At 42.1% G+C, this 14594-nt stretch overlaps 1 protein-coding gene across 4 annotated transcripts; it reads left to right on the plus strand.

Annotated features, from left to right (window-relative positions):
• The first annotated feature begins 328 nt into the window (after window positions 1-328).
• Window positions 329-8002, plus strand: PDP1 (pyruvate dehydrogenase phosphatase catalytic subunit 1). 4 transcript variants are annotated; one of them, XM_048286678.1, is made up of 3 exons: window positions 329-476; window positions 904-938; window positions 4045-8002. In XM_048286678.1, the coding sequence occupies exons 2-3, from the start codon at window positions 908-910 to the stop codon at window positions 5694-5696; spliced, it is 1683 nt and encodes a 560-aa protein (XP_048142635.1). In that variant the 5' UTR covers window positions 329-476; window positions 904-907; the 3' UTR covers window positions 5697-8002. The 4 variants fall into 4 exon arrangements, with proteins under 4 accessions (XP_048142635.1, XP_048142637.1, XP_048142636.1 ...); XM_048286680.1 differs by having other exon boundaries at window positions 931-938; XM_048286679.1 differs by lacking the exon at window positions 904-938.
• The last annotated feature ends 6592 nt before the right edge of the window (window positions 8003-14594 follow it).

Genomic DNA, 14594 nt, shown 5'->3' on the forward strand with positions numbered 1-14594 from the left:
CGGTCTCTTGTGGAGTTAACGTGCTTCGTACCTGTTAAAGACCCTTCACGAGCATTTCAGAGGAAAACCCCCACGGCCCCGTTTCCCACTCGGAAAACCGCGCCGGGGGCCTCTCCCTCCCCTCACGCACACCTCGGGGGAGGGGGCGGGCACACCGCGCGCCGCCACCGCCTTCGCGCGTTCGCGCCTTCCCGCCCCTGCGCGGTGCGCGCGCACGCAGCGCCCCCTCCTCCTCCCGCCCCCCGCGCTCTCCCTCGGCCTCCGCGTCACGTGCCCTCCTCAGCAGCCAATAGGCGGCGCGCCGCGCGCTGCGGAGCCCTTTATAAGGCGCGGCGGCCGCGGGCGTGAGGCGGTGGCTGTCGGGGGGTCTGGGAGCAGTGGTTGCGTTCGGGGCGGCGCGGTCCTTCCACCCGCCTCTCTTCTTGCGCCGCACGGCCCTTCTACCCGTCTCCCTGAGCCGCCCGGGAAAGGCCCAGGTCTGTGCCCGGGACGGGCGGAGGGAGGAGGAGGTGGTCGTGCCGGAGGCGGGCGGGCAGCTGGGGAGGGGCGGCCATGTCGGGGCCGCGCAGTGCCTGAGCGGGTAGCGGTGTCCGCCCGGCGGCGCGCAGCGCGGGCGGGCCCTGCCCCTCGCCCTGCCGGAAGGGAGAGCGGGGCCGGCTCGGTGCCCGGGCGGGCGGCGGGTGCGGGCGGTCCCTGCGGAGCTGGCTCGGTCCCATCGCCGGGCGAGCGGCAGTGGCGGCGCCGTGCGCCCGCAGAAGGGCTGTGTGTGCGTGTCTCCTCCTGTCTGCCGTCCCACCTCCGTGCCGGAGCTCTACGTCTTCTCTAACAAACTCTCTGCCTTGCTTCTCCCCCCGCCCCCCGGGCTTCTGCTTTATGGATGTTGGCGGCTTCATGTTGTGACAGGAGAATGTGTGTATGTCCTGGGCCCAGGCGGATCGGTATGTATCTCCCTTTCGTGGAGCGACGGGCTCGGGGGTCGGATGGGACCCGGGAAGGGGCTGCTAGGCTGGGCTGTGTCTGAGGGCCGAAGCCGAAGGGAAGGATTAACGGTGCTGCTTGTGTTGAATGCTTATTGTTCCTCCTCCCCCACCTCCCCGTCCTCTCCAGCTGGCTCATTCAGGTTTGTCAGGTGTAGGAAAGGCACCCGAGTAAGTGTTTTTACCCGAAGCCATGGCGCAGTGTTTTGGAGGAACCTGTCTGTGCAGTGTCAATTAGCCCTTATAGAATGGCTATAACGAGCCTTTATTAAAGAAAAGTGGAACACTTTTCTATTTTTTTAGTGTAGTACTACAAAACCCCTTAGTTGACCATCTGACTCATTATTGGTCATAATATGTTTACAGTTTGAAAAATAACACTTGTACCCTGCTCTGGGCTTGGGGAGGTGTTTACACTGGATTGATTCTACTATCTTAATGAATCTTGCTTGAACTGTAAAATTTCTAATTCTTTTTCTTCTCTGCCATCTTTTGATCAGCCATAATGATCTTGGGATCTTAATTATTTAAAGGGTAGCTGAAGTGTCTGGTTATATTTGGGGCATCTGTGTTGTGGGGGTGAATGGGGGAGACTAACTTCCATTCAGGTTTGGACACTTGGAATTATGCATTTACTTAATCAACTTGGAATTATTGAATCTGGTATGTGAAACAGACTGATCTCTTAAACTGACACAGATCTACTGTAAATGATAAGAGCCAGGGAAAATGGGAGGCCAACTTTTTACTACTTTCTCTTGGATTTCATGTAACATTTGATAAACTAATGATTAAAAATCAGCAAAATATTCTCTGCTGGCACTGCAGAACTGCTACAGCAGCAATACATTTGTATTTTTGCTACATCATGGACCAACAAAACTGTCAGAACAGTTGAGGCACCACTGTGGGTCAGCACTGAACACAAATGCTGAGCAGTCAGGAGAACTTGATTCAGTGGGAGTCTAATGGGAGACCAGTACTGAAACTGAGGTGCTGCTGTAGGCCAGGCACATCCATAGAACCTTAAGGTTACTGTTCTGTAAGCAAAATTGTTGCTTTTCAATGTCACGTGAAGAAATATGCATAACTGTTACCAAAATAGCTCCCATATAATTAGAAGGCAATGAATAGAATTTAAAATCTATATTTAGAGTTGCAGTCTATTGCTGTCATGCTGTGTGTGTGTGTGTGTGAAGCCTGGACTGGAGAAGCAAATGGCTAACATAAATTCAGTATGCATCTGGAAGCTTGAGCCAATTCACTGCTGCTGGGTGTCTGGACTACAGCCCAAGCTCTTCCTGGTACCTGCACAACAGAAAACTCCAGTCTTCACAGCTGTCAGTGGGAGATTTGGGAGAGTCTTTGTCAACATACAACAGTCACTCACTAATACTGGGAAGTCAGTGGAGTGATAGCAACACAAATTCTGCTCTGCTTTCGGCACTTACATGTCATGTAACAGAGAAATGGGCTCCAATCTGGTTTACTTAAAAAGAACAAAGAAGCTTGGAGGGAAGAATGTGACTTGCTGCCCTTTTTTGAAACAGAGAGAATGGGGTAAAGCTTCATATGTTTCCAGACACTTCTTAGCTGGTCCAGGTGATCAGAATCCTATGGCTGAAGCTATGGAAAGCTTATGGAATGGGGTGATTGCAAAATGCAATTTCTCCTATGTTGTATGATCCTTTAGGCTGAGTATTTGGGCTTGCTGCCTATTTTAGTGGGGTTGAGTCTCATCTGAAATACTGGTATGCCTGCTTGGCTGAAAAATCCATTTAGTAGCTGAAGCACCTTGCATAACACAGCAATATCCATTTCTTCAGTAAAACAATATGACATTTAGCAGTGCTGATAGATTAGTACTTATGATTGCAGTAAGCCTTCTAATGGTCTTTTCTGAGAAAAAGCTTTTATGATGAAACTTGATCATAAAAGCGAAAATTGAATTTGCCTTAAATGTGTGTACTTCACACAAGGCACAGTTCAACTCCATTCCACTCTGGAATTGTTTCTCAAGTATTACATTGTGAAAGACTTCCTGATAATGAGGCATAGTGAATAAGGCTTTTGAGAGGCACTCTCACTGATGTTGTGATTTGGTATGTAAATGGGGACAAGAAAGGGTACACTAGCATACTCTTTCTTCAGGGAAGTGAAACGTAAGGAAAGCTTTTAGATGTGGCAAGTAGCAGTAGAATATTTTTTCAGATACTAGTGGTTTATCTTAACACTGAATTAGAGTATTGTGCAAGCCTGTGTTCTAGACATGGAAGCAAATAATTTGCATACAGTCCTTCAATTGAGTAGCTTTTTAAAGTGCTTTGTAATCTTAAAATTTACTGGGATGGAGTAGCTGTTGGAAATATATATTATTTCCTTTCTACCTCTTGTACTTATATCTTAAGCTAGAAAGTTGCTGCATAGATTGCTGTGGCTATTTTGTATATGTCACACAAGTTTGAAGTTTTACATGTGAAAGGGGGGAGAAGAAACAAAACCTGCTACTGGCTTCTGATTGTGTAAAGAATATCCATTCTCTATCACCTACTGCTTGCTTCTGTTGTCTAAACAGTCTTCACTGTATGTCATCTCAGAGTTGTTTCTTGAGTCCTCCTGTTAGAGGCTTTCTCTTCTTCTGCCTTATAGAAAGAGTTTTCTTCCTTGCGTGCCATGTTTGTCTCTGTCAGCTGTGAAATCACCAGGAAAGCAAATAGCTGTAAAAGTCCTGTGGCAATTATGTTGAGTGCTCCATGCTAACCATTGTGCTAAGTTGTTTGAAGCTTCATTGACTGTCTGGGTGATGCTTTCACTTCATGCCTGCTATCTGAGTGGGTATAAGAGCCAAAATACCTGTGCTGAAGTATGGTATAGATTTTTGGTTACAGCCCAATGTAGTGTCTATAAACAAGCACCTTGTAATGCCTTTCTTTTGTCAAGTGCTTTGAAGCTATGAACTCTATATAATAAGCAACTCGGTTAGGAGCTGTAAACATCTTAACAGAATTCTGGGGAAAAAAAATCTGTTAGCTGTCCCGCTAAGCATAGTTGTTCTCTTGTCTTTCAGCAATTCCAGTCCGAAGCTCCAGGCTGCCATTGTTGTCTGATGCCATGCCAGCACCAGCTCATCTGTTCCCATTGATTCGTAACTGTGAGATTAGCAGGATAGGCAGTACTGCGTGTTACTGCCACCATAGACATCTGTGTTGTTTGTCATCTCATTTTGCTCACAGTCACTTCAGATATGCACCGCAGAAGAAATTCGCGGCACTTTATAGGCCAAAGGAGCACTTTAATCACTTTATTCACACAAGGGATTATGCTTCTACACCACAGAGGTTTTACCTCACCCCTCCACAAGTCAACAGCATTCTGAAGGCAAATGAATACAGTTTCAAAGTCCCAGAATTTGATGGTAAAAATGTAAGTTCTGTTCTTGGCTTCGATAGCAACCAGTTGCCTGCTAATGCTCCGATAGAGGACCGGAGAAGTGCTGCCACTTGTTTACAGACGAGAGGGATGCTTCTGGGTGTGTTTGATGGCCACGCAGGCTGTGCTTGTGCTCAAGCTGTCAGTGAAAGACTATTTTACTACATTGCTGTCTCTTTGTTACCTCATGAGACTTTACTTGAAATAGAAAATGCTGTGGAGAGTGGCAGAGCTCTCTTGCCCATTTTACAGTGGCACAAGCATCCCAATGATTATTTTAGCAAAGAGGCTTCCAAGCTTTACTTCAACAGTCTAAGAACTTACTGGCAGGAGCTGATTGATCTCAACAGTGGAGAGACTACTGATGTGAGAGAAGCTTTAATTAATGCCTTTAAGAGGCTTGATAATGATATTTCTTTGGAAGCTCAAGTAGGAGATCCTAATTCTTTTCTCAACTACCTAGTACTGCGAGTAGCATTTTCTGGTGCAACTGCCTGTGTAGCTCATGTGGATGGTGTTGACTTGCACATTGCAAACACAGGTGACAGTAGGGCGATGCTTGGCGTTCAGGAAGAAGATGGATCTTGGTCTGCAGTTAATTTGTCCTATGACCACAATGCACAAAATGAACATGAAGTGGAACGTGTGAAAATGGAGCATCCAAAGTCTGAAGAGAAGAGTCTTGTGAAACAAGATCGTCTCTTGGGTCTCCTGATGCCTTTCAGAGCTTTTGGTGACGTAAAGTTTAAATGGAGTATTGAACTGCAAAAGAGAGTAATAGAATCAGGCCCAGATCAGCTGAATGACAATGAGTATACAAAGTTTATTCCTCCAAACTATTACACTCCCCCATACCTCACAGCTGAACCAGAAGTCATACATCACAAATTACGGCCACAGGATAAGTTCCTGGTTTTGGCCACAGATGGGCTGTGGGAGACAATGCACAGGCAAGATGTAGCTAGAATTGTAGGGGAGTACCTCACTGGTGTTCACCACCAGCAGCCAATAGCTGTTGGTGGCTATAAGGTAACTTTGGGACAGATGCATGGTCTCTTAACAGAAAGGAGAGCAAGAATCTCTTCAGTATTCGAAGATCAGAATGCAGCAACTCACCTGATACGTCATGCAGTGGGTAACAATGAGTTTGGAACAGTGGATCATGAGCGACTGTCCAAGATGCTTAGTCTTCCTGAAGAGCTGGCTCGAATGTATAGAGATGACATTACAATTATTGTGGTGCAGTTCAATTCACATGTTATAGGTGCATATCAAAATGAGGAATTGTGAATTTAATGCAGTGAACTAGTTACCAAAGTTGTAACAAGGGCCAGTATGAGCAGCAAATTTAAAAAAATCCACCCAAAAATAAAATACAAAAAAGCCTTTGGCAAACAATTGTTTGTTTGCTAGATTCAGCATATCTATTGTTCCTGCCTTTCCCCAGAGCTCTAAATACATGGGAAGTGCTATTGACCTAATACAAAACTTGAAGTGCGTCATAGCTTGGGAAAAGAGGTTTTTGTAACAGCTTTGCACTATTGATTTCATGAATGCTGCTAGAACAATGTCTTGAATTTGGCAAATTTGGTTGAGGGAGGAAGTAGGATAAAGAATTAACTGTCAAATATCTGGCTGTTCAAGAAACAGCTTGCTTATAAAATATCTGCAAATATATACACTTAAGTAAAAAGTATTGTTGAATTTTTTACAGGGCTAATTCTTGCAATGGTTATCTGTGAATATATTGTCTATTGTTTCTTCTAAGCAGAAGGTCACTTTAACCATGTAAGTCTTCAGTGTAGCAAAGTTGTCTCACTTTCATATGGACAATGTCATCCATGCAAGGATATTTGTCTGAGTGTTCACTTTCAATGCAGGTCTAAGCCATAATCAATACCTGAGATTCTGATACAGCTTAATCATATCTTATGCACGGTAACTTCTAAATTTCTTGTGCATTAATACTTGGCTGTGGGTTTCTGCACAACTTGTAGGGCAATAACATTACAACATGCAGCAAGATACCAGATAACTTTGTGGAGGACTTCAGTTTTCAGTATAAAGAAACTTGCAGACTTTTCAAAAAGTCAGTATTGTTGGTTGAGGCTGTGTTTGCTTACCTAAAGGTTATGTCCTTCATGGACTCCACCCCTCTCTGGCGTTGCTTATCTAGTAAATAATTTTTCACCTGAAAAGACCTGGAAATCATTGCTAACCTCTTTGTAGCTTTATAACTTGCACTCATTTTCACTTTGGATATTTCAAAAGGTTGTATTGTTTGTCCTTCACTTGAACTCATATGTGTAAGTTGGGTTGAAAACTACAAATTACAAAAAATTGAAGTATGGCTTGTAAATAGCGTTTTAATTGGGAAACTCACTGGCATGCATGTGTATGTTCAGTGGCTATTTCTAGCAACTTCTTTTAGCTGTGTGTTTCTGGGCAGCTGGTATATGCATGCTTTTACAGTCCAGAATGCTATCCCAGAGCCATCTCTGAAATGGGTCTCTCTGGCTTGGAATGGTTGAATTTGAGCTTAAAAGATTGGCTATACTTGTGTGCCAAAATTGTTGGGCTTGTAATAGTAAAAGTAGAGACTGACAACTACTTGGTCATCATTGCATCTATTTTAGGTATGTTACATTGTATACAGATTTATTTTAACCTACCCCTAGGTTAAAAACTGAAATGCCCGCTGAAATACTAGTCCTTGATGACACAGAGAACACATTTACCTTTTTTCCTGGGTACTAGAGGACAATGAAGGTCAGCTTGTTTCACTTTACCAAGGTGTTTCAGTTAAAATACCTCCCTAGCCCTCATTATAGCTAGCTAAATCAACACTTTACTCAATTAACTGAAATATACTAGGTTTCTAAAGTGGCATTCTCTACTAAGTGTGTCTTGCCAATTAATGCTGCTGTTACATAGGCTGCACTTAGTTTGAACAATGAACCTGTCCTATAGTAAACATTGGCTTCTCAAACTCACAAATGCTATGTGTACTCAGTGGCCTGCAGCTTTAGTGTGTCTCTACCTAACCTTTATCAGCTTCAATACTGCTGTAAGGTTAATGATACCTAAGTTCACATTCAAGATGTGCACAACCCTTCTTTATTTGAAGGGAAAAGGGGAACTCTAAAATGCTTAGACAAGTACTGGCTGTTGACATTGCTTCTGTATGTTGTGTTTTGGTGACTGTGTCATTAACTAGGTCAACAGACTATGTTCTATCATTCAAATGCAGTATGTATCTCCGCTGTTGCAGTATTTAACTTTCTTACTTTTTTTTTTTACTGTTAAAGCTCTATTAACATGCATTGATGTATTTAACCTATGGTTGTTGATACAGATTTGGTACAAGTCATAGCTAGAAGAAATGCACATTGGTCCCATGGATACAACTTTATTGAGGAAAAGCTGCTTTTTGTAGTAAAGATACTTAAGTATGGGGTCAGACAATATTTATATATTGCTTGGAGACTTGCTCAGTATGTATGCAGTGAACAGAAGCAGCATAACTGCCTGCTGAACAGGTGATGTGAACAAACATCTTTTAACAGATTCCAATAAAATGATCAATTATGCAGAAATCCACGTGTATTGAGTTGATGTAGAATGTGATATCTGTTCTGCTGGGACTTTGTTCTTTTGTGTGTCCCCTGTTATGAATATATCAGATGGCCAATGAAAGTGAAGTATAAATGGAAACAAACTGAGAATTGAACTTCAGAGCTCTTCAGTGCCACTGTGAGGCTCAATGCCACCCTGCATCAGGCATGAGGGTGCTGCCTCCCCCAGGCAGCAATGCTCAGATGCTTCCATCAATATCGCTGCATGTCTCAGTTCCCAGCACCTCATGAGTACCTTCAGGGCCAGTGCTTCTGAGGAAGCAGCATCATTTCAGACCTTAAAGCTGTGTACTGTACTTTGTAAAGAGCAGTACAGCATTTCATAAACAGTCTAAAATATGTGCAGATTAAATTGGGATAAGAACAAGCTGATGGTGAGCTAAACAGACACAGCTCTTGTGCCACAGGCTGAGGACACATTTGCCTTGTCTTCTGCAGTGTTGCGTTGCAGAAAGTATGGTTATTGTGTATGTGAGGGGATGCTGGGATTACTTTTTCAAATAAGGATTTCACAGCTGCAAATGTGGTTCAATGAGGGAGGATGGCTGAAACTTGACAGTAAGCACAAGCTTCACCTTAATCTCTGAAACTGTTCTAGATGAGTGTGTCAGTTTAACAGTAATACTAGGTAAGAGAGGAGTGGGACATCTGTTACCTGTACTTTCAGCTTAAGGCTCTGTTAACTCTGTTCCCTTGTGTTCAGTGGTATGTGTATTGTATTTGCCTTTGGCAGTATTTTACAGCTACTCTTGTGGTAACTTCTATATGCTCAGTTTACTAAGGTTGGAGAAGACCTCTAAGATCATTGAGTCCAACTGTTAACCTAACGTGGCCAGGTCCACCATTCAACCATGTCCCAAAGCACCACATCTACATGGGTTTTTTTTAATACTTCCATGAGTGGTGATTCCACTACTTTCTTGGGCAGCCTGTCTCAATGCCTGGCCACCCATCAATAAATTTTTTCTAGTATCCACTCTAAACCTCCTCTGGTGCAACTTAAGGCAGTTTCCTCTTGCAGTATCACTTTTTACATGGGAGAAAAGTCTGACCCTCACCTGTCTATAGCCTCCTTTCAGGTGGTTGTAGAGGGCAATAAGGTCTCCCTTAAGCCTCCTTTCCACTAAACACTAGCTCCCACAGCTGCTTCTCCTAAGACTTCTGCTCCGATGTTCATTTGCCCTCTATGTGTATGACTTTGAGTACAGAACTTAAATATTCTCACTTTCCACTCATTTCCTCATTGCAGGGCAGAGTTTTGCATATAGCAGACTTGTAAAACGTGACCTACACCAAGGAGCATAGTCTCAACACGAGGTACTGTTTGTAGTTAGATTCTTGAACATGAGTCCCTGTACTTAGAACAATTCTGGAACGAGAGGATGTTTTGTAACTATTTCTGATAAGTGCTCTGCAGAATGGCTAAGATGCTCTGTTCTTCCTCAGTGGGGAGTCTATTTGTGATGAGATTACCTGGCATAGAACTAGAAATTATCCCTCTAGGTATCTATGGTGACCTAAGCTCCCTGTTGCAATCTTATCTGGTCTCATAACAAAAAAAAGTTTGCTGTCTGATTTGCACCAGAGGCCTTTGTGGCATAGGCTGCTGAACACTGTCTGGGTGCTGCTGCACAGCAGTCCAAGAACAGTGCTAGCACAAGGCATTTTGGGAGACCAGTGGAGTTGGCATCTTTTAGTGGATATGCTTGATCCTGTGTGAGAAACCTGTGCAGCTCCTGATTGTTTTTCAGTATTGTATAAGTAGAAACAAAATCTGTGGAGTTGGAATACTTTGAGGAAACACATAAGTTCACTTTACTTTTACCCTATTGTAAACAGTTAGATAATAAACATTATTTATGACTAATTTTTGGTGTTTAAGCTGCTGTCTTGTAAAAAAACTTGAAACTAGTTGCTGAGTTGCTTTTACTAGGTGAAGTAGCTTCTTAGTAGAGGGTAAAATAATAACAGAGCAAATCTTGTAATTAATCCTTTAAATGGTCAAACTAATTTGAACTTTTGTCCTGTTTGGCATCCCGTCTATCTGAATGGTGACAAACTACCCATGTCAGTGGTACAAAGAGTGTTGTTTCTTATTGAAGCTTAGGTAGGGCTGTATTCAAAAGCTTCCTTGACAGGTTTCCGTATTAATTGTTCACACCACTAACGTGGTGGTGGCGGCAAGTCCAGGGTTGTATTTGCAATGCAATAGATAGGCCTATTGTTACAATCCTGGTTACACCTTCTGTTTTATTTGCTGCTCCTGAGTATTACTAATAAATTTCTGGGTAGAAGGAAAGGGTAACTTGAATTTCATAACTGGATCACAAATGAAGTATAAGTTGGCCGGGGCATTGGTGGCAAAAACAAAGGCAATCTGAGATGCATAAATGGTCTGTTCTTACCTGTTCTGCAAGGTCTGAGGGTAAAAAAAAACCCAAACAACTTATCTCATGTATTGATCAATGTGCAAGTCTTCTGAAACGGCATTTCTTGCAAATGACCCACCTAATCAGTCATGAAGCTTTCCAGGATTACATAAAACAGCATAAGAAAATACAGGCACCATTCAGTATATACCGTGATAATCAAGTACTTTATTTTGTTTGTGGCGATTAAGAGGAAATTAGATTTTTTTTTTTTTTTTAGAACTTAACAAATAAAAGGAGTAGACTAAAAGTTCTCTACCTCAAAAAATCAGGGTGACCCAGTACAAGACTATTTTAGGATTGTTCTCCCTATATCATCTCTTTCTGTGTTGAAGGGAAAAAAAGGTGAACTGCGAAGTATGTATCTGTTCCTATGGTTCCTAGTCTGGATAAGTAAGTAATCAGTCTTATGGATTTCAGGGGATGTTTTACACAGCAGACTGTTCACTCTCCTCATGGCCAATCTTTCTCTGAACACAAAAATTATGCTTGCTTTATAGACTTTCTATTAGATTTCCTAGATAGAAAATCCTATTTAATAAAACTTGTGAATGCCAAACTATTTTTATAGCATTATGAACAAACTGGTCAGTTCTAATATCCAATGTGTACTAAGGTAGCCTTTAATGTATTGCCTCACATCTTAATTGCAAAAACAATCCAGTTAGGGCTGTCTAATTGGACATCATGTCATGTCACATGATGCTGAAAGACAGGGAAAATGCCTAATAAATAGGGAGATCATTGATGTTAGCAGGAAAGCACCCATGAGCTGACACACAGCCATGCATTAAGCATAGTTTCATTCAAAAGCTCTGTATATTAATGAAATGAGTCTGTGAAAATTGCTATAAGCCTTTAGTCATTAATTCCGTAGTCTTTCCTGTTGCTCATCTCTAGTACTACTTTGCCCACTGTGGTGGTGCAACAGCTGGGCTAATAACGAGAATACCATTTTCCAGGATTTTGTGGATTTTATGCAAGGTGATTTAAATGGCTAATAGTAACTCGTTAGTGTTCCCAGGTTTAGGCAGCTGGGAGAGGAATGAATGTTGCTTCCCTGGGAGCAGCTTCTTCTAGAGGGGGAAAAAGTAAATCTTTCTCTTAACAAAACCTGAGTGCTGTACAGAAGACCCAGCCATAGCACAGTAGTGTTTGATAGGGATTTTTTACTCTTGCTAAGAAGCGAAGTGTATTCATTTGTACAGCATGCTACATGAGTGCAGCTACCTCCCTGCTACTCTGGAAGTAGCTCAAATGTCCCTGCAAAACTTGGTGTTTGTTTTCCTGTGTATGTATAAACACTGTTGCTTATGGGCAGATCCCTTACCAGCTTTTTCTTAAGACACTTGGGTGCTTCTGTGTGTGTGCTGCATCCTGAGTGCTGAAGCGCCTGTTACAGGCGGTGGAGTCCAGCTGTCCATGCATTCAGTGCATGCTGTGGAGTCTCAGCTGTTCAGCCCATTCCACACCTACATTCAACTCCACTGAGCACAACAGAAATTTAGTCACCTTGTCCACACATAGGTAGCTCCACTTAGGTGTTTTCTGGAGACAAATCTTAAACATTTTTTCCAGGGTCTTCAGGTACAGTAGTCCTGAAGTTTTTGCATCTGCCACTTTTGCATAATTACTTTGGGTTTTTTATTGTCTTGTACCTAATGTACCTGTAATTAACCCTATTCTAAGGGCTTGTTCTTGCTCTTTGGTTCTTAAGGTATGTGGAAGTGCATCTCAAATGCCAGTGTTATCTTTTGTGTTGACCTAGGCAGATGGTGTGTAGGATGTCACTGCTGTGCGCTGTGACGTGTTGCTGTTACACCAAGGACTGCCTTTGTCTGCCCTGTTCAAAGCCCTGCCAGTGTTAACAGTTAAGCAAGCAGCATACGGTTCCCTTGGCATAACCTCTGAAGCCTGCACTTGGAATAGCATTCAGCATTCCTTCTTGCCTAAGTAGGAATCTGTAAAGCTCCCAACACAGCTGATCAGAGGAATCTATGTTCTTCTATTTATTCTTTTACAAAGCTCAATCCTAAGAACAGCTCTACAGAAAGGATGATCCAGGCCTTTACGTAGTCCCCCTTTACATGAAAAAGAATTAAAATACCCTAAACTGAAGAGACAATGTCTTTTTACCAAAATAGTCTAGCTTGTAAAAGGCTGAAATATTAATAATTAAGGAAAAACAGAGCCTGAACTTACAGTTGATAGTACAGAAGGCAGAAGAGTCTTCTAGCGGGTGGCTTGGCAGCACTGTAGTGTGGCAATGCAAGGCAGTCCTGCGTCTGTCTTCTGAGGCTGATCTAGAAATGAGCAATAAAGTACCATTCACTGCTTAGCAAACACTGACAAAAAAAGTCTGAGAAGCTGTCTAGCTCAATGTCAGACAGATAAGCATAAAAAATGTGTAGATTTTTGACAGACACTTTGTCTTTCTAGTATTTGGGGCTTTTTTATGTTTGGACCGTATTTATGTAACTTCATGCCAAATTGTGCTCAAACAGGTGAAAAGAATCTATATTCTATAGAATCAATGTGTAAGACACACTTCTTGCAGCTGAGGAATGAGGAGCTGACTACTCCTGCTACTTTGTGAAGAATATGTAAGGAACTGTTGTGAAAATCCAACTGGCAGAAAAATGCAGTGAGGAGAGGAGGTCATACAAGATTAGGGCCCAAAAATAACATAGGCTCTCCAGGTTGGTAGATGGCAAGCATTCAAGCTGGATTTAAGTACTGCATTTTAAAACCACTGTATCATACAAAATTTTGGGGATTAAAATTGCCTGAGTTATGACAAGGGTTCAAACAGTTGAAATATATCATGACTAAATTGATAAAAGACAATTCTGATGTCTGCTGTATTTGCTAACCTGTATTAAAATGGAAGTATTGGAGTGTTATGAGTCTTACTTCTCAATGCTGCAGCTTAAAGGGGCATTTGAAATGTATCACAGCAGTGATACTAAAAGCTCAGTTCTGAAGTCAGAGAATCATAGAAGTCCCTTTGATATGAGATCAAGTGTTCCCAGGGTATGCACAGGAGGAGGGCTTGGAAACTCTCACTTGCTGCAGCAACTAACTCTTAAAAAAAACCCCAAAATACCACAAGATCTGTCTAGCTAAAGAAGAGACATAAAAAGCCCATCATAAGCTGTGAAGCGGTGACCAGAAAGGCAATAGGAAGTTAGGAGACAGATTCAGAAAAGCAACAGAATGTGGATTATTTCAACAGTACACAGAAATACAAGAGTGTGAATCTAAATTCAGGATAAAGTAGGAAAATGTAAGGGAGAAAAAGCCTGTCATAATGTGTCTTTAAAGCTGAAATTGCACACATGAAAGAAAACTTAGGTGTGTGTCATAAAACAAATGCAGAAGGCAGCACAGTAAGCCAGAATGATGTCAGAGATGGCTATGAAGAGAAAGGTCTTGCAGCAGTTATGGTTTGTGACATGGTCCTGCAAAAAAAAAAAAAAAAAAAAAAAACAAATGGGAGATCAAGAGATCAGAAGTGACTGAATGTCTAAGCTGAAGACCAAAAAAACCCAAAACAACAAAAGCTGAACAAAGTACAGCTGCTGTTGTTTTGATTTTTAAATGAAGTTTACTTTACCATTTCTGTGCAAATATGAAAACAGAGACACAAGTCATCAAAACAAATGTATGTGTGCAGTGCACATTACAAAACAGTACTTTCCTGATTTTTACATTGCAATGTCACCTCAGTACAGAAGACAGAAAGAAAGCTGTGAGTGAGGATGAAAGAAAAAAGATCAGAAAAAACTAAGAGGAAAGAAAATCAGAGCTGAGGAGAACTTGTCACTTATTTTCTTTTTCTGTCAGTCTTCTAATTTGAATGATGCCTGTGTGGTTTTTTTCAGAGGTTTTTTGAGCCCTCGGGCTATGCTTGTAGACCGTAAAAAGTTAAGTTTGGCTTAGAATGCAGTTAAAAGCAACTACATGCTGACATTTTCAGGGTTGTTAAAATGCCAAACTGGGAGTTTTGCTCTTCTGCATTCCACCAGTTGCTGCCCAAATGAATGCTAATCATTGTGGCATTCCCTTGTTCAACAAGTTTTTCTCGTTCTCCATACCCCAGGTGAATGCTTCTGTCCTGAAGA

The sequence above is a fragment of the Corvus hawaiiensis genome, chromosome 26 (assembly GCF_020740725.1).
Source record: "Corvus hawaiiensis isolate bCorHaw1 chromosome 26, bCorHaw1.pri.cur, whole genome shotgun sequence".
NCBI classification, from domain to species: domain Eukaryota; kingdom Metazoa; phylum Chordata; class Aves; order Passeriformes; family Corvidae; genus Corvus; species Corvus hawaiiensis.